The sequence below is a fragment of the Schistocerca americana genome, chromosome X (genome assembly GCF_021461395.2).
Source record: "Schistocerca americana isolate TAMUIC-IGC-003095 chromosome X, iqSchAmer2.1, whole genome shotgun sequence".
NCBI classification, from domain to species: Eukaryota; Metazoa; Arthropoda; class Insecta; order Orthoptera; family Acrididae; genus Schistocerca; species Schistocerca americana.
In genome coordinates this window covers 237,549,616-237,570,410 of record NC_060130.1, presented here as the reverse complement: position 1 = coordinate 237,570,410, position 20,795 = coordinate 237,549,616, and the positions used below count along the sequence as shown (strand labels likewise).

Genomic DNA, 20,795 nt, shown 5'->3' with positions numbered 1-20,795 from the left:
GGATGCAGGTGACCAGACAGGATGCTTACATACGTGTCACCTGTCAGTCTTATCTAGACATATCAGAGATCCCATATCACTCCAACTGCACATGCCCCACACCATTACAGAGCCTCCACCAGCTTGAACAGTTCTCTGCTGACACAAAGGATCCATGGATTCATGAGGTTGTCTCCATACCCGTACAGTCTGAAATGAGACTTGTCCGACCAGGCAATATGTTTCATGTCGTCAACAGTCCAATGTCAGTGATGACAGGCCCAGGTGAGGCAAACTTACAGCTTTGCATTGTGCAGTCATCAAGGGTGCTCCGAAAGCCCATATCAATGATGTTTTGTTGAGTGGTTTGCAAGCTGACACTTGTTGACGGACGAGCATTGAAATCTGCAATAATTTGGTCCTGTTCTTGCAGGGTGTTTTTCCAGCCACAGTGATGTCAGAAATTTGATGTTTTACCAGATTCCTGATACTGACAGTACACTCATGAAATGGCAGTATGGGAAAATTTCCACTTCATTGCTACCTTGGAGATGTTGTGTCTCATCGCCTGACTATAACACTAGGTTCAAAATCAATTAAATCTTTATAACCTGCCATTGTAGCAGCAGTAACTGATCTAACAACTGTGCCACACATTTGTTGTCTTATATAGGCACTGCTGACTGCAGTGCTGTATTCTGCCCATTTACATATCTCTGTGTTTGAATACTCATGCCTATACCAGTTTCTTTGGTACTTCAGTGTATTAGGGAGGCATAAATACTGTACTTTGGCTGTGACATCGAGGACATGGTCAAGCCCTGGGTTCCTCATATATATCGCATATCTTGTGTCTCACGACTTCATTCATGGTTGAATCATAAAAAATCTTCCATGGGCTTTGCTATGCCCATGATCTGCTGAGAACCATCACCAGTGAATGATTGTTATTTTTGTATGACAACTCCATGAACACATGGTATTTCCAAGAAGAAAAAGTCTTCCCTGGCATATGCTAACGTACCATCAGCCATGTAACACATGCCTCACAGAGACACACAGCCTGTTCCTATCCCACCTGATAGTGACAGTGATGAGGGCAGCAGGAAAGTAGTGCTGCACCATCACCTTCCAAAACCCTGTTCTTCGAAAGATCCTGATTGTGTGTGTAACAATGACTGTACAACAAACTAGAAAATAATAGTGAGAGATCTGGAATTGCTGAAAGGTATAGGTGAGCTGTTGGCATCAAGATTGCAACAGTGAAATTGTCTTGGTAAGATAGCAAATGTGACTGCATTCCGAAACCACCATATCCCATTCCTTCGATTTTTTTGAAAGTGAAAAAAACTTTCACAATTAACAAAATTTTTTGAGCTATTATGCCATGGTGGAACGGATTTCCCATTATTTGTGTGGGTTATCAGTAAACTATATGGCCCAACCTACCATCTTCTTTCTTGAGAACTTGCCCACCAATAAAATTTAATCTTCCGCCTCCTCTTCCTTCATAGTAAACAGAATTTTCAGATTGATCCCACTGAGATATTGCGAAAACAACCTAGTTTCTCTCTGCCATGCTTGCACAAAACAAATGTATAATCCATGTACTGGAACCAAATAGTCGATTTCTTGTTCACATTTTCCAATGCATGCTCCTCGAATTTTCCCACAAATAAATTCAGTCCAACTGGGCTTATGGGGCTCCCCATAGCTATACCACCCATGTGTTCACAGAACTCATCATTCTATTTGAAATACATGGTTGTGAGGCAATATTTAAAACGCTCTGCAATATTGAGAGGAAAAATCTGATTCAGCCGTTGCAATACCTCACTGTTTGGAACCATAGTGGATAGCGATACCACCTCAAAACTAACTAACATGTCCTCCGGATTGACCACTAAGCCTTTTAATTTACTGATTAAAATGTGCCAAATTATTCATATATGAATCCAACTGACCCACATACGGTTGTAATGATGGTAGCAAGAACTTGGCAGTTGCTGGAAAAAGCAGGAATTTATACGGTTTCATGTAGCTGTAGGGGTTATACATGAGTACTACTAAAAGAATAGTCAAAAAACAACTAGAAGAGCACAAGGGCAACTGCAGAAGATGGAAGACTGATAGATCAGCTGTTGTGGAAAATGCTTTGCAGCCAGGAGACCACCACATTCATTTTGGCAGGACTCAAGTACTGACAGCCACAAGCAGATACCATATAGATTGTAGAAACACCCCAGGAGGAGGAGGCTGTGAAACTGAATGAGATCTAGATTATGGTGCTGAAGATGATGTCTTCCACCATGGGGTGATAAAACAACAGCAGATGATGGCAGTCAGCACTAGCCAATTGTGCTTGGGTATTCAAAACATGTGACATCATGCCATTGTGCAGAAGCACGCGGAAGCAGAATTTTGCTGCAGTCGGTAGTGAACCAGGATGTGAATCGGACATTCACAGAAGCTACAATTGCCCTTGAAAACGTCGTCTGCAGATGGGGACGAAATGTTGGGTTTTAATGTGAAGTCCATTTGACCACGGTATAATAGCCCGGAACATTTTATTAATCGTGACATTTCTGGCAATGAAAGTTTACATTTTATGAAAAGAACTTGGCACTGAATACAAAAGTGATCTGTGGAGGTTGTTCATCAACTTCTCCAAACCACATCTCAGGTGTGGGCTACTGCATGAGACCAAAGTGTCACCATCGATTCTGACTGGGTATGCACCTTACATGAAAAAAACATATGATAACATTAAACATTTGTTACTGCAGTTGAACTATGACAAGTTTAAATGGCAGCTTTCCGGGGATATGAATCTCGTAGGCATATTACTTGAGCTACAACATGGCTACACCAAATTCTGTCGCTTCCTGTACCTCTGGAATAGCACTTCGTTATAAAAAGAAAGATGGGCCTAAGCGTGAATCACCTGAACCAGGATCTCACAATGTTATGCACGAAGCACTTGTTGACTACAAGAACTTAGTGCTCCCTGCTCTTCATGTAAAATTGGGCCTAATGCAAAACTTCGTTAAGGCCATTGACAAAACTGGGGAAGCATTTCACTATTTGAGCAACAAATTTTCATATCTTAGTGCGGTACATTAGCGTTTCTTCCAGATAATGTACAAACTAGTTTCTGACCATCACAAATGTAGCACCCCTTGCAGAAAATCTATAAACTGCTTGGGATTTGTTGGAAAATTATGTAATAAAAAATGTAATAACTATGAATTGTATGGAGACCACTGTGACCCAAGGCACAACTGCTGGTCTAGTCTGCCCTTCAGTCATGGGTGGTGGCTGGATGGCCTACATGTCAAGGTGTAACCAGTAAGGCAGCAGTTCGGCAGTCTTCAACAGATGTCACTACTTTGTGTGTGTCTATCATGTACAATCAATCAGACAGAATTGTGGTATCATGCCACTTGACAAGCCAATGAAGTGCAAGCGCAATATCACTCAAATGTCAGTCAGTAGTGCAGAGTCAGTGTGTATCTGTCCACACAGCTATTTAACTCCTCACAGCTCTGTGAGTCAGCTGCATTTCAGTTCTTCAGTGGGAACTTCCATTTGGAGTTGCCGATTGGAAGTTATTCAGCAGTCTACATGTATAATAGCCGCCGAAGTCAAGCGGTGCTAGTCATGTCAGTGTCAGACCAATCACACTGGACAGTGTTTACTCCCGGGGGAATATTGTGTTGTGGATTCAGTTCTCAACCAGGACAGTATTATACTTGCATTGTATCAGAAGCAGAGTAGAAGATTTATGATTCCTTGTAATAATGAGTGTCATTTTAACGATGTACTACATACTGTTGTAGTGGCATTATAGTAGGAGCCGACACATCAACATGTCAGTGGCAATGTCTCAATGAGATGACTGATGCAGGGTTATAAGAGATACATTAGCAAGCAGTGTACGTTTTCCGAGATTGTGGTTAGTTTTGGAGCTAACAGCACAGCTTAAATTGCTGTGAGTTAAGAAAGAAATACCAATTTTTACTATCATGTTTGTCACACGCTTTTCATGGGTCTTGGTCCAGATTTCTTAAGTGTTTGTCAGTTAGAGACCCAAGAGCACAACTAAAATTTAACTGCACATTCCACTCTATATCATGTCCTAAAGAATTACATTTCATTAGGCTACCAAGAATCTTCATACATGTCACATCATAATGTTTATCGAACCCTAGTTTAGTTTCCAGAATGAGATTTTCACTCTGCAGCGGAGTGTGCGCTGATATGAAACTTCCTGGCAGATTAAAACTGTGTGCCCGACCGAGACTCGAACTCGGGACCTTTGCCTTTCGCGGGCAAGTGCTCTACCAACTGAGCTACCGAAGCACGACTCACGCCCGGTACTCACAGCAAGTTTGGAAGGTAGGAGACGAGGTACTGGCAGAAGTAAAGCTGTGAGTACCGGGCGTGAGTCGTGCTTCGGTAGCTCAGTTGGTAGAGCACTTGCCCGCGAAAGGCAAAGGTCCCGAGTTCGAGTCTCGGTCGGGCACACAGTTTTAATCTGCCAGGAAGTTTCCTAGTTTAGTTGGTTCCACAATCTTATGTAATCAATGAACATCACACCTTGCCAATTGCTGCCCTATATATTGCATATTTTTCTTAAAGAATATTTTCTAGCATACGGTGTAGCAAGTATTATGATTTGAGGTAATACATAGACACCTCCTGTCTGCAGTTAAGTGTCATGTATATGTACGCAACATACTTACTTTTGGACTTCTGCTAAGGTTTTACTAAATACAGCAGCGAATATCGTAAAGAAATATATTTCTGTTGCAGATGTCATCAAAACTTTTGAATATATTTATGAAGAAGGAAACAGCTTAGAAAAAACTCATCAGAAGTACATTAAATGAACTGCAGTCCTGATTTTTATAGTAGAATAGTTGACACCACCAATGTGTTCGTGAAATATCAAACTTACGTAAAACCAAGTGTTTCATATTACAGGCCAATACAGTTAGTAAAATGGCTTACTGATGATTTATAAAGTATATGCTTAATAAGTAAATTCCCATCATTTGCATTTGCCCACAATTTACATCAATCTAAGTTCCTTGAAAAGTGTGAAAGTGGACTTCCATTGTATATTCCATCCATATTTTCCACTGAAGCACACAGTACTCCACTGTTGTGACTCGCCGATCATTCAAAGCGCCGCCACGCAATTATGCGCATCCTCTACGTGCGGCGCTGTCTGCCAGCCATGCAGCAGCTGCGCCACCTAAGCGGCCAGCCGAGCAGCAGCCGCTAGACTGGGACTCAGTGCTCATTCGAATGCTAATGTGTACACATGTCTTGCTTGTCAACTTACTCTGTGACTTATATGTGTTGTGTCGTTCTGAAATATGTGTGTTAAACTTGACGTTATAACAATTGGCGACGAGGTAGTGGATTTTTCCTTTTCACCATTGACCCACAGGTTTCCATGGCTACTGTCGAGCAACTATTGCAAAATCTCCTTGAACAGCAAACGCTTCTAACAGTGGCGATTCGCGATTTTGTCGTGGTGTCAAATGCGGGGCGTTTCTCGTCGTTGGCTATGCCTCCTTTTTCTCCTTACGACGAGACGGCGGAAGACTGGTCTGATTATGAAAAACGTCTTCGATAGCACTTCTTGGCATTTCATGTCACAGATGAACAACCATGTAAGTCTCTGTTCCTTTCCTGGATTTCACCTCAAATGTATTGGTTGTTGTCGCAATTGGCTCCTTTGAAGGATCCTTCGTCTTTGTCCTTTGCTGAAATGTGCTCACTTCTGTCTGCCTATTTTCAAAAGCAAACGCATGTGGTAGCCTCTCGTGTTGCCTTTTATCGTTGTCAAAAACAGCCACATCAATCCTATCGCGCTTGGGCTGCTGAACTTCACGGCCTCAGTCGAAAGTGTCAACTTGTTACTGACGTTCACAAAGAATCCTATGCCGATTCCATGGTATGGGATGCTATTATCCGGTCGGTGCCCGACAAAGAAGTTCAGCAACGTGCCCTTCAGTTGGCAAATACGACTCTAGATGAAGTTCTCTCCATTGCGCAGTCTTTTGAAATTTCTCGCGCCGCTGGGGCGCAAATAGAGGCGTGGGATGATGTCGGGGAAATACAACCTCTGTGCGCTGTTGACGACGCGTGCGGCGCGTCCCCGCCGGCCAACGAGGCCGCAGTGCGCTCCCACACGCAGCCTCGGCCTAACCGTAAACAACCCGCTAAGAAACTGCAGCAAAACCCCCGGCAACTTCCTTCATGTCCGCGGTGTTTTACGAAACATTCATGCGAGGATTGTCCCCAACGTTGGGCTGTGTGTCACAATTGCAAAAAGAAAGGTCATGTGTCTTCCGTTTGCAAATCCGACCGCATACATGATGTTCATGAACATGACGCTGATTCTGATTCTGTGTTGTCTGTGAATTGCACTTCTTCCCTTTCAGGGAAGATATTCCTCACTGTCCAAAACCTTGGTCGAGATGTTCGCATGCAGGTGGATACCGGTTCTGCTGCCACTATAATTAATTCTCAGACGTATCTTCAGTTGGGTTCTCCACTCCTGTCACCTGTCACTCAGCAATTATGGACGTACAATAAACAGAAGATTTCTCTCTTGGGACAGTTTAATGCTGAGGTATCTTACAAATCCGTCGTTCGCACTGTCCCCATATTTGTGGTCGACCAGAGTAACGCAGAGAATCTTTTTGGTTTCGATGCCTTTCGCGTTTTTGGGTTCTCCATAGATGACTCTGTCAATATTGTCTCTGATGCTATTCCTTATGCTCAACTGGATTCCTTGTCGACGACGTTTTTGTCCCTTTTTTTCTCCTGGGTTACGCCGTGCAAACGACTTTGAAGCTCATATCACGCTCAAACCCACTGCTCGGCCTAAGTTTTTTCAGGCTCGGCCCATTCCTGTGGCCCTTCGTGATCGGGTAAAATGGGAGTTGGATCGTCTCACTACTTCAGAGGCCTTGCTTCCTGTCACTTCCAGTGAGTGGTCCTCTCCTGTCGTTGTCGTTGATAAGCCAAGTGGTGATATTCGTCTCTGTGGCGATTTCAAAGCCACTGTAAATGCTCAATGCCTCATCGACACTTACCCTATGCCCCGTCCTGAAGAACGGTTCACTAAACTTGCTGGAGGCCAGTATTTTTCTAAAATTGACCTGTCAGAAGCTTATCATCAACTTCCTCTCGACACTGCTTCCCGGCAGTTTCTGGTCCTTAACACGCCTTTCGGCCTCTATCAATACCAACGCTTTCCATTCGGGGTTGCTAGCACCCCTGCTCTCTTTCAGCGATTCTTGGAACAATTATTGCTCCCTGTCCCTGGGTGTATCAATTACATGGACGACATTGTTGTCACTGGCTCCACCACTGAAGAACATCTTCAAAATCTCCGCACACTTTTTCATGTCTTACAGACTGCCAGTCTTAAGTGTAATCTTCAGAAATCACAATTTTTTCAGGCATGTATCACGTACTTGGGGTTTCAACTCTCTCGGGATGGTATTCGTCCGCTTCAGCAAACTGTCGCTGCAATCAATGCCCTTCCTCGCCTTACATCTGTTAAGGAACTGCAGGCCCTCTTGGGGAAAATAGCATACTATCACAAGTTTTTACCGTCTGTGGCTTCGGTGGCTCAGCCGTTGCATCGCCTGTTACATAAAAACGTGCCTTTTCACTGGTCCGCATCATGCGATGCGGCTTTCCAGAAATTGAAGACTATGCTGAAACAGGCCCCGTGCCTGGCTACTTATCGACCTGGCCAACATCTTGTTCTTGCCACAGACGCCTCTCAATACGGGGTCGGTGCAGTCCTTGCACACCGTTTTTCTTAAGGTTCGGAACAACCCATTGCTTATGCCTCCAAAACGCTCACGGATGCCCAACAAAAGTATTCTCAAATTGAAAAAGAAGCTTTGGCCATTATTTATGCTCTTCATAAGTTTGGTGTTTTTCTCTATGGCTCAAAATTTCATCTTGTTACGGATCACAAACCAATTGTTTCATCCATCAACGTCACTTCCCGACAAGGCTGCACACCACCTCCAGCATTGGGCTCTTTACATGTCTCGTTTCAATTATGAGATTCATTTCCGGCCAACAGCTCAACATGCAAATGCTGATGCTATGTCTCGCCTTCCCATGGGTCCTGATCTGGCATTCGATAGGGACGAACTTTTGTGTTTCCACCTGGATGTTGCCGAGCAGCGGGTTGTGGACAGGTTCCCCATCACTGGGGACAGGCAGGCGGCTGCTACGGGTTCTGACCCTACCCTCTCCCGGGTTTTACGCTGCATTCAGAAGGGTTGGCCAGATCGCCCGTCCGCTAAGACTTCTGATCCATTGCGGAACTACTAAGCTTTGCTCTACCGCCTCACGGCTAGGGATGGTGTTATCCTCCTTTCCACTGACAATGCTTCGCCGCGTGTTGTGGTACCTGCGTCTTTGTGTGATTCGGTCTTGCGCCTCCTTCACCAAGGGCACTGGGGTGTGTCTCGCACAAAATCTCTGGTGCGCCGTCATGTGTACTGGCCTGGCATCGACTCTGAAATAGTACACATGGGCGCTGCCTGCGGCTCTTGTGCGTCATAGGCCGCTGCCCTGAAGTCATCTTTGTCACCGTGGCCTTCACCTGAGAAGTCCTGGGAGCGCATTCATGCTGACTTTGCGGGACCCTTTTTAGGTACTTATTGGCTCCTCGTAATTGACGCCTACTCTAACTTTCCTTTCATTGTCCGTTGCACGTCGCCTACCACCGCGGCAACGACCAGTGCTCTCGCCCGCATTTTTTCTTTGGAAGGCCTCTCCTCTACTCTGGTTACTGATAATGGTCCGCAATTTGCCTCTTCCGAATTTGCGGATTTTTGTGCTCGTCACGGTGTTATGCATGTCACGGCCCCACCGTTCCATCCACAATCAAACGGTGAGGCTGAACGACTGGTCCGCAAATTTAAGACTCAGATGCGGAAACTTCTGACTTCTTCTGCTGCTGATGATGCGCTTCTCCAGTTTCTGGCGTCTTACTGTTGCACCCCCATGGGTGTTGCAGTGCGTCATTCGGACCAGCTTCGGCCTCGTGTGCCGGCAAGGCCCGTTCCGAATGCCGCTACAACACCTTCGGCTCTACCTGATGCTCGGGATCTTGGCATCTCTCAATACACACAATGCAGCCCTCTCACCGTCATCGCGATGCCAGCACAAGAACGGACGCCACCAGGAGATGTGCCCATGCAGGAACCAAATGACCATCCCCTGTCAGAGCAAATCTACTCGCCTCCTCCTCCAACGGACGCCGACACATCGCCCATGCCTCCTGTCATATCAACTGGACTTGCCGCAACGGGCAGATTGGTGCATGGGGGCCCAGCAGATTCGACCCCTACGTCTCCTGTCATCTCGACCCGTTATCATCGGGGATACTTCCGTCCGTACGGGAAGCCTCCTCCTCGAGACTTTGCGGCGAGTCAAACAACGCCTATGGATGTTAGCCATCTCCAGGACACCTCCATCAGGACCAGTGCAACAATTTCAAAGGGGGGAAAAGTGTTGTGACTCGCCGATTATTCAAAGCGCCGCCGCACAATTACGCGTGTCCTCTATGTGCGGCGATGTCTGCCAGCCATGCAGCAGCTGTGCCACCTAAGTGGCCAGCCGAGCAGTGGTCGCTAGACTGGGCCTCAGTGCTCATTCGAATGCTAACGTGTACACATGTCTTGCTTATCAACTTACTCTGTGACTTATATGTGTTGTGTCGTTGTGAAATATATGTGTTAAACTTGACGTTATAACATCCACAGCTTTTAAATATTTGAAAAATGACAACACAATCACTTAAGATGTTTATTATTATCATCATCATCATCATCATCATCATTATTATTTATTATATTTCTCTAACAAGTTTTAATCTAAGTGACAATAATCTGGCAGAATGTATTATAATCAAAACAGTAAGTTCTTACACAGTTAATGCTACGGCATAAGGTACTTAATTGCTAGCAGTCATGTAAAACTTCTTGTCGAGTCATATGTCTACATAAGAAGCAGGACTATCAGTGAACTGAAACAGCTACTCAAAACTTAAAAATGTGAGGACTCAGATGGTACAACAGGTCACAATTAAGCAAGTTTTATGGATTAGCCCCACCAATATTTCATTGACATATGTTACTCTTCACCAAATGAAAACAAAGTGTCCAAATTTTGTCAGTTATATCTCACTTATCCACTGCTAAGCAGCCATGGCTTGGTCATTTCCAAAGATGCTGGGATTTCAGGGTCTCCCAGCAATTGCTCCTTGCCTTGAAAAGTTATTATTGTTGCTATTCTATCAACCTTTCCAACCTCTGCATGCTGGGAGAAGTTTCCCATCCCATTGCAACACTAAGTCTTGGCAGTCCTTGATGCTAATATTGTTAATCAGTTCCAAGTCTTGCTTCTCTATTTTTCTTTTTTTTCTGGGGCTCTTAAAAGCACAATTTGCCATCTGGTTTTGAGTATCATTATCAAAAGCTTCTGCAGCAACCAATAAAACGGAAAATCCATTTCTATAACTGATCTTGCATCTAAAAACAACTTTAGCAAATTACAGTAAAGATGTACGAAGTATCTTGAATTGCTCAAACTATCACTGCTGCTGCAGTTAATGCTGTTACTGATCTTTACTGAACAATGACTGACAAGCTCTACTGTCATCACCAACATCACTGCTTTTGATGCACCAACCTGATGAGTGGGGAAAATGACATTCAACTTTTTTCTTAAGTACCTTGGTAATCTTTCTTCCTCACATTTTAGTTTTTTATCCACACGAACGACAGAGACTGGGTGTACTTTTTTTTGCATTGAAGCTTTAGGAAATTCTTATTCGCTTTTTTCCATCTCTTACAAAGCATTTCAATAACCTATGACAAATAAATGGTCCATCATTTCAACAAAACCATCTCTTTTTTCAATTTTCCTTGTCTACGCTTCTAGTTAAATGTTTCTGTAAGTGGATCTATTTGCCATATACCTTTAATAACTTACTGATGATGTAGTCAGCTCTTGAAGTAAGAATCCATGTTTTTTGCAAAAAAATTGGAAGCTTTTTGAATCACCAATGTTAGATATCCTTTACTGTAAGTTTTACTGCTCAGACTGTACAATAAAATGCTTACTACTTACTGGTTGGAGAGTAGTTTGAAACAATAATTTTGAAAAAAATCATTCATGGAAGACAACACGTCCGGTTACAAAATAAGGAAACAAAGCAAATTACTTTATAAACTAATGTTGTATGAAAGACAGTTTCATATACACCATCAAAAGTTCCTATTAAATAAAACTTTATTCTGTTGCAACTAGTCCAGCACTAACACAGTGGAACCAAGTGGGTCCATGTATTACATCAGCCAGCACATAAATACATTTGTGAACATTTCAGAACTTGTCATAGGGGGCTGCTTTGCTCATCTGATCTTTTGTTGTTTGGAACAAGATAAGGAGGTTGTGTCTGAACTTTTATAAAGTTGAAAAATGAGGGCCAACATTATCAGTGTCCATTAATCAGACGTTTACTTTTGCTCAAATTAAAAAACTCCGTGATAATATTCTTAGCTTCTAAAAAAATTCAGAATTAATGGTAAACTTACAACTCACAAAATCAACATTTCTGATACCTGCAATCTTAATATGCACAAGCACCAACCTGCTTTTGAAGTTCCTTTTTGAGGTAATCCAGTAACATTGGGTACCCAAATTTTTCGTAGTATTTTCTTTGGTGCGTATCTTTTATCCTTGCCTCATTTGGTAAAAAGGACGATGCCCAAATCTGACAATGAGGGTGTGGATTTGAACAACCCATAATAGAACCCTTATTTTCAAAAACCTGGACCCATGCATACTTTTCTCCAAGTTCATTCATTTGTACTATCCACCTGTAGAAAATACGAGAAATTTAAGTTAGAGCACTCACATCTAGAGTGCAACAATAATAGTTGCTTGTTAACTTATCAGCTGAATGTCACTACACAAGAAAGGTAGCATTTACTGTATTACAGAGCAGATAAGTAAAAGAGGTACGTGTGTAAAATAAAAGTGAATCACTGTATTTTTTTGTTTCATGAAATTTGCAGTTTCTTGCAAAGTCATTTGAATGAGTAAATGTTTTAAGTCACTCTTCTCATGGAAAGAATCGGGCAAGTCATGCATTTGCTTCCACTGTTTACATTACGCCTGTTAGACAAGTTGGCTTGTGACTAAAAATGTGATCGGTTGAATTTCTTACTCTGTTTTGTTTTCTTATAGTTATACATTTTAATTTGAAGTCTGATAGTTGCGTGGTCCTCTTAGGATCTTTAAAATGTATGGATTACCAGAAGATGAAGGTGAGAAGCCACCTCTTTATCAGATAAAAAGAAAAAAAGTTGTAGCAGAATTAGTAATGTTTGTAGTGACCTTACAGCAACGTTTCACTAGTTGGGAAGTGACTGCAAATGCTCATTCTTTGAGTGTTTCAAACAATCAAACAAGACAAAGAAGAACAGCTTATCAAGAACTTGGATGAATAATTTACCCAGCTTAATTTCTGTGACATTAATTGCTGGTAGAAGGTCTAAGAATGACAATTTGAATGCCAGAGATTGATCTTTCCCATACACTGTAAGAATGAAAAGAAATGATATTATGAGTTTGATAAAAGGCCTTCATTGCTTTACATAGTACAACAAATCACAGACTGCAGACTGTATAAGCATATATGAAGAGTACTGTAATATCTCCCAAAAACAAAAGAGGAGTGGTATCGTCCAAATATCGTGGTGTCACACGGAAGTCGGCTATGCGCATCGATGTCTCGCTGCCATCCGCAACAATGAATGGGAGGCGCTCCTGAAGACACACCCTTCATCTCACCACTGTAGCGCTATCACACAGAGGTTAATATAGAGATTAGCACAGACTTGCTCACCACAGTTCATGACCTCCAATGAAGCAGTCAACATCATACAGTTAACACCAGCACTATTCAAGCTTCAGATGAAACTGCATTTTTTAAAATGTTCAACATGTACTTTAAGACAGGAGTTTGTAATTGTGTGCATCAAATGATGCTTTACTGTTCGAAGACAGTTGTAAATATTCGACACACTGCCGCAGCAAAAAAAATTGTATCAAGTTAAGGAAGTCGTTTTATCATTCTCTTAATAAGGTGAACCAATGTTTTGTATGTTTTAGTTCCAATCAGCCATCTCCCAAATTAATCAAAGAACCCACAGTTATGACCGGACAATTGCAGTTTCATCAGGTATTCGCAAGAGGCATGCATGCTAACCGTCCTTGAAAACTATCCAAAGAAACGGAGGCAGATATTAGAAATCACATAGATGCACTTAAGGGAATAAAGAGTCAATATGACAAGCAAAAGAAACAGAATTTACCTTCCAGAAGAACTATCAATTAAAAAATGTCATGGTTTAAATAAATAAATATACCCTGAACTCCCTGTTGCATGAAACACACACCGGAAAATATTTAACAGTAAATTCAACATATCATTTGTGTACCCGTTTACAAATACCTCCTCTATCTATCACAAATTTCAAGGAGAATTAAAAGGTTCAAATGTAAAGCTCTTACAAGATATCTCTGAAAAATAAAAGTTAGAAACTACATTAATCTGTAAAGTGCTTAGTATGAAGAAACAGGTTCACAAACTAAGGGCTGTTACATTTTATTTAAGAAAGCAAAATGCAAAGCAAGAAAGCAAAAAGGTAGTGGAAAATAAATCAGTAGGATAGGTGGGGGTACAGGCCCACAGTTTTCAGTTTTTCTAATACTGTGGTCAGTGAGAACTAGATTTTTCCATGATTTTGAACTGAAGTCATAGGTTGAGTAGTTACCTATAATCTATCCAAATTCCTGCTCTGTGTGATTATTAATTACAGAGAAGTTTATAATTTAGCTAAAACAAAAATTGCAGCATTTCACCCTCATAAATGGGGTAAAGCCTGTAAGTATGTGTTTTTGTCTTATTTGAGAAAAACATGGAAAAAATCAATGACTGCACAATGAAAACACTTGAAATAACCCTTTGTAAAATTCTACATCTACATCTACATCCATACTCTGCAAGCCACCTGATGGTGTGTGGCGGAGGGTACCTTGAGTACCTCTATCGGTTCTCCCTTCTGTTCCAGTCTCGTATTGTTCGTGGAAAGAAAGATTGTCGGTATGCCTCTGTGTGGGCTCTAATCTCTCTGGTTTTATCCTCATCTCTCGCAAGATATACATAGGAGGGAGCAATATACTGCTTGATTCCTCGGTGAAGGTATGTTCTCGAAACTTCAACAAAAGCCCGTACTGAGCTACTGAGTGTCTCTCCTGCAAAGTCTTCCACTAGAGTTTATCTATCATCTTCGTAACGCTTTCACGATAACTAAATGATCCTGTAACGAAGCGCGCTGGTCTCCGTTGGATATTCTCTATCTAATGATCCTGTAACGAAGCGCGCTGCTCTCCGTTGGATCTTCTCTATCTCTTCAATCAACCCCATCTGGTACGGATCCCACACTGGTGAGCAATATTCAAGCAGTGGGCAAACAAGCGTACTGTAACCTACTTCCTTTGTTTTCGGATTGCATTTCCTTAGGATTCTTCCAATGAATCTCAGTCTGACATCTGCTTTACGGACAATCAACTTTAGATGATCATTCAATTTTAAATCACTCCTAATGCCTAATCTCAGATAATTTATGGAAATAACTGCTTCCAGTTGCTGACCTGATATATTGTAGCTAAATGATAAAGGATCTTTCTCTCTATGTATTCGCAGCACATTACACTTGTCTACATAGAGATTCAATTGCCATTCCCTGCACCATGCGTCAATTCGTTGCAGATCCTTCTGCATTTCAGTACAATTTTCCATTGTTACAACCTCTCAATATACCACAGCAACATCCGCAAAAAGCCTCAGTAAACTTCCGATGTTATCCACAAGGTCATTTATGTATATTGTGAATAGCAACAGCCCTACGACACTCCCCTGCAGCACACCTGATATCACTCTTACTTCAGAAGACTTCTCTCCATTGAGAATGACATGCTGCGTTCTGTTATCTAGGAACTCTTCAATCCAATCACACAATTGGTCTGATAGTCCATATGCTCTTACTTTGTTCACTAAACAACTGTGGGGAACTGTATCGAACGCCTTGCAGAAGTCAAGAAACACGGCATCCACCTGTGAACCCGTGTCTATGGCCCTCTGAGTCTCGTGGACGAATAGCGCGAGCTGGGTTTCACACGATCGTCTTTTTCGAAACCCATGCTGATTCCTACACAGTAGATTTCTAGTCTCCAGAAAAGTCATTATACTCTAACATAATACGCGTTCCGAAATTCTACAACTGATCGACGTTAGAGATATAGGTCTATAGTTCTGCACATCTGTTCGACGTCCCTTCTTAAAAACGGGGATGACATGTGGCCTTTTCCAATCCTTTGGAACACTACACTGTTCTAGAGACCTATGGTACACCGCTGCAAGAAGGGGGGCAAGTTCCTTCGTATACTCTGTGCAAAATCGAACTGGTATCCCATCAGGTCCAGCAGCCTTTCCTCTTTTGAGCAATTTTAATTGTTTCTCTATCCCTCTGTCGTCTATTTCGATATCTACCATTTTGTCATCTGTGCGACAATCTAGAGAAGGAACTACAGTGCAGTCTTCCTCTGTGAAACAGCTTTGGAAAAAGACATTTAGTATTTCGGTCTTTGGTCTGTCGTCCTCTGTTTCAGTACCATTTTGGTCACAGAGTGTCTGGACATTCTGTTTTGATCCACCTACCGCTTTGACATAAGACACAAAATTTCTTAGGATTTTCTGCCAAGTCAGTGCATAGAACTTTACTTTCGAATTCATTGAACACCTCTCGCATAGCCCTCCTCACGTTACATTTCACTTCGTGTAATTTTTGTTTGTCTGCAAGGCTTTGGATGTTTATGTTTGCTGTGAAGTTCCCTTTGCTTCCGCAGCAGTTTTCTAACTCAGTTGTTGTATCACAGTGGCTCTTTTCCATCTCTTATGATCTTGCTTGGCACATACTCATCTAATGCATATTGTATGATGGTTTTGAACTTTGTCCACTGATCCTCAACACTATCTGTACTTGAGACAAAACTTTTGTGTTGAGACATCAAGTACTCTGAAATCTGCTTTTTGTCACTTTTGCTAAACAGAAAAACTTCCAACCTTTTTTAATACTTCTATTTGCGGCTGAAATCATCGATGCAGTAACCTCTTTATGATTGCTTATTCCCTGTCCTGCGTTAACTGTTTCAAATAGTTCGAGTCTGTTTGTCACCAAAAGGTCTAATACGTTATCGCCACGAGTCGGTTCTCTGTTTAACTGCTCAAGGTAGTTTTCAGATAATGCACTTAAAAAGATTTCACTGGATTCTTTGTCCCTGCCACCTGTTATAAACGTTTGTCTCTCCCAGTCTATATCCGGCAAATTAAAATCTCCACCCAGAACTATAACATGGTCGGGAAATCTACTCGAAATATTTTCCAAATTTTCCTTCAGGTGCTCTGCCACAACAGCTGCTGAGCCAGGGGGCCCATAGAGACATCCAATTACCATGTTTGAGCCTTCTTTAACCGTGACCTTCACCCAAATTATTTCACATTTCGGATCTCCGTCAATTTCCTTCGATACTATTGTACTTTTTATCGCTATAAGCATGCTTCCCCCTTCACTGTCCAGCCTGTCTCTGCAGTATACATTCCAATTTGAGGTTAGAATTTCATTACTGTTGACATCTGGTTTCAGCCAACTTTCTGTCCCTAGTACTATGTGGGCGTTGTGACCGTTTATTAATGAGAGCAGTTCTGGGACCTTTCTATAGACGCTCCTGCAGTTTACTATTAGCACATTAATATTGTTGCCTACTACTACCTTGTCGCGTCTCAGGAGGCATCTTGTCGGGCCTAGGGAGGGAATTCTCTAACCTAAAAAACCCACATGTGCACTACACACGTACTCTGCTACCCTCGTAGCTGCTTCCTGCGTAAAGTGCACGCCAGACCTATTCAGGGGGACCCTACATTTCTCCACCCGATAGCAGAGGTCGAGAAATTTGCACCCCAGATCTCCGCAGAATTGTCTGAGCCTCTGGTTTAAGCCTTCCACTTGGCTCCAAACCAGAGGACCGCGATCGGTTCTGGGAACAATACTACAGATAGTTAGCTCAGATGCCACCACACGAGCGAGGCTTTCCGCCTTCACCAACTCCGCCAACCGCCTGTATGAACTGAGGATGACCTCTGAACCCAGACGGCAGGAGTCATTGGTGCCGACATGAGCAACAATTTGCAGTTGGGTGCACCCAGTGCTCTCTATCGCTGCTGGCAGGGCCTCCTCCACATCTCGGATGAGACCCTCCAGCAAGCAGACAGAGTGAACACTGGCCTTCTTCCCCGACCTTTCCGCTATCTCCCTAAGGGGCTCCATCAACCGCCTCATGTTGGAGCTCCCAATCACTAATAAACCCCCCCCCCCCCCCCCCCCCCCGTGTGCCTGCTCGGACCTTGCCGAAGAAGCGGCCATATGTCCACTCACAGGCTGAGCGGGTGATGCCACACGGCCAGCCTCCACATTGACCCTCCGCCTCGTGCGCTGCAAACGCCGCTGAACCCGCCACTCCCCTTGGGGAGAGGGTGGCCCAACCGCGCCCGGTACCCGCGAAGATGTCTCGACAGCAGTGACCGTGGGCGAAGCATGTAAAACCTGGGGTGTACCATGCGACACACCAGACTCCCCACTGCCGCTACACTACGAGGAAGCAGCCTGAAGACGGCTGACCACGGCCATCAACACGTAGAGCTGTTCACGAACAGTGGCCATCTCCTCCTGCATCCGTACACAGCAGTCACACATCCTATCCATCCTAAGAAATCAATTTACTGCAGAGAGTTAATCACCTTTTAACTAGACTGCTAATCCACTAAAGGCAGCTGATAGTTGACTAAACCGTGGTTACTAGACACTTCTTGTAGAAAACAATGAAAATAGCACTACCTGTCTCTGGACTGTACTGAAAAAAAAAACGCTAGCACTACTGGCACTACAGCTGACTAAGGGGACTCTCTCTGACTGTATTCCAAACAAACACGAAATCTGTGGAACACTATTACTAGTACTCGAAAATTAAAGCTTCTTAAAAGCAAAAACACATGGAAGAAGTAGTGACAAGTAAGAAAAATACAGTTAATACCTAAAATAACGTAGCTTGCTGCACAGCAGATGTGAAGCAGACGGCAGTTACGACGACACATTTTTATATTATAGCCAAGTTACCCAACACAATATCGAGCGGACATATCTCTTAAATTTGAACATAATGCTTAGAAATACTTGTACAAAACATATTCTTCTTCACAAAAGAAGGATTAGAACGGTAACCTGAAAAGAGTTCCATTACTGAAGCTACACTACTGAGGTACCTGGTAAATAGTGTACTTTTTTTAAGTCCTCTGATTCTTCCTTTAAGTCCCTAACCAATTGTTGCATATTGGAAATGGTTTTGGTATATGTTCACAGTATACATTTGCTGTGGGTGCATTCTCACACTGGCACCCCCTATAATGAGGAAGCTGGCACATTAGCGAAGCATGCTGCCTCTACAGGCACTGTCCTTGAGCTGACTTATGTGAGGCCAAGAGTCAAGGAAAATATCAAAAGGAAAAGATGTGGAACGTATCCCAAAAAATGAAAGGTGGTTATTATGCAGTGTTACCACCTCCTCCTCCTACTCCTACTCCTACTCCTACTCCTACTCCTCCTCATCCTCTTCTTCTTTTTTTGGATACTTCTTGACCAAATACTCAAGTCAATATCTACATCTACGTGGTTACTCTGCTATTCACAATAAAGTGCCCGGCAGAGGGTTCAATGAATCACCTTCAAGCTGTCTCTCTACCATTCCACTCTCGAACAAACACTTAAACTTTTCTGTGCGAGCCCCGATTTCTGTCATTTTATCGTGATGATCATTTCTCCCTATGTAGTTGGGTGCCAACAGAATGTTTTCGCAATCAGAGGAGAAAACTGGTCATTGAAACTTCACGAGAACATACTGTCACAACGAAAAATGCCTTTGTTTTAATGATTGCCACCCCAATTCACATATCGTGTCTCTGGTACTATCTCCCTATTTCACGATAATACAAAATGAGCTGCCCTTCTCCGCACTTTTTTGATGTCATTTGTCAATCCCACCTGATGCGGATCCCTCACCGCACAGCAATACTCAAGAAGAGGGTGGACAAGTGTGGTGTAAGCAGTCTCTTTAGTGTACCTGTTGCACCTTCTAAGTGTTCTGCCAGTGAATCACAGTCTTTGGTTTGCTCTACCCACAACATTATCAATGTGATCGTTCCAGTTTCAGTTATTTGTAATTGTAATCCTGAGGTATTTAGTTGAATTTACAGCCTTCAGATTTGTGCGACTTATAGCATAACTGAAATGTAGCGGGTTTCTTTTAGTACTCATGTGAATAACTTCACACTTTTTTTTATTCAGAGTCAACTGCCACTTTTTGCACCATATAGATATCTTACCTAATTATTCTGCAATTCATTTTGGTCATTTGATGACTTTACAAGATGGTAAATTACAGCATCATCTGCAAAAAATCTAAGACTGCTACTCAGATTGTCTCCTGTGTCGTTAATACAGATCGGGAACAACAGAGGGCCTACAACACTTCCTTGGGGAACACCAGATATTACTTCTGTTTTACTCGATGACTTTCCATCTATTACCACGAATTCCGACAGGAAATCATGAATCCAGTCGCACAACTGAGGCGATATTCCATAGGCACGCAGTTTGGTTAGAAGACGCTTGTGAGGAACGGTGTCAAAATCCTTCTGGAAATCTAAAAATATGGAATCAATTTGACAACCCCTGTTGATAGCACTCATTATTTCAAGAGTATATAGAGCTAGTTGTGTTCCACAAGAACGATGTTTTCTGAATCTGTGCTGACTATGTGTCAATAAATCGTTTTCTTCGAGGTAATCATAATGTTCTAATACTGTATATGTTCCAAAACACTACTGTAAATCAATGTTAGTGATATGGGCCTGTAACTCACCGGATTACTCCTATTTCCCTTTTTAGGTATTGGTGTGACTTGAGCAATTTTCCAGTCTTCAGGTACGGATTTTTCTGTGAGTGAGTGGTCGTATGTAATTCCTAAATATGGAGCTATTGTATCAGCATAATCTGAAAGGGACCTGGTTGGTATACAATCTGGACTGGAGGCCTTGCCTTTATTAAATGATTTAAGCTGCTTTGCTACACTGAGGATATATACTTCTATGTTTCTCATCTTTGCAGTTGTCCTCGACTGGAATTCAGGAACATTTACTGCGTCTTCTTTGGTGAAGGAGTTTTGGAAAACCATGTTTAATACACTCCTGGAAATTGAAATAAGAACACCGTGAATTCATTGTCCCAGGAAGGGGAAACTTTATTGACACATTCCTGGGGTCAGATACATCACATGATCACACTGACAGAACCAAAGGCACATAGACACAGGCAACAGAGCATGCACAATGTCGGCACTAGTACAGTGTATATCCACCTTTCGCAGCAATGCAGGCTACTATTCTCCCATGGAGACGATCGTAGAGATGCTGGATGTAGTCCTGTGGAACGGCTTACCATGCCATTTCCACCTGGCGCCTCAGTTGGACCAGCGTTCGTGCTGGACGTGCAGACCGTGTGAGACGACGCTTCATCCAG

General features: G+C 42.7%; 1 protein-coding gene across 2 annotated transcripts in view; it reads right to left on the bottom strand.

Moving 5' to 3' along the window:
* The window catches only part of LOC124555297 (probable galactose-1-phosphate uridylyltransferase), a 192,083-nt gene that overhangs the window by 42,060 nt on the left and 129,228 nt on the right, over positions 1-20,795 (bottom strand). For both annotated transcript variants that reach the window (XM_047129168.1, XM_047129169.1), the window contains one exon: positions 11,690-11,918. In XM_047129168.1, coding sequence (XP_046985124.1) covers positions 11,690-11,918 — 229 coding nt within the window. The remainder of the gene's footprint in view (positions 1-11,689; positions 11,919-20,795) is intronic.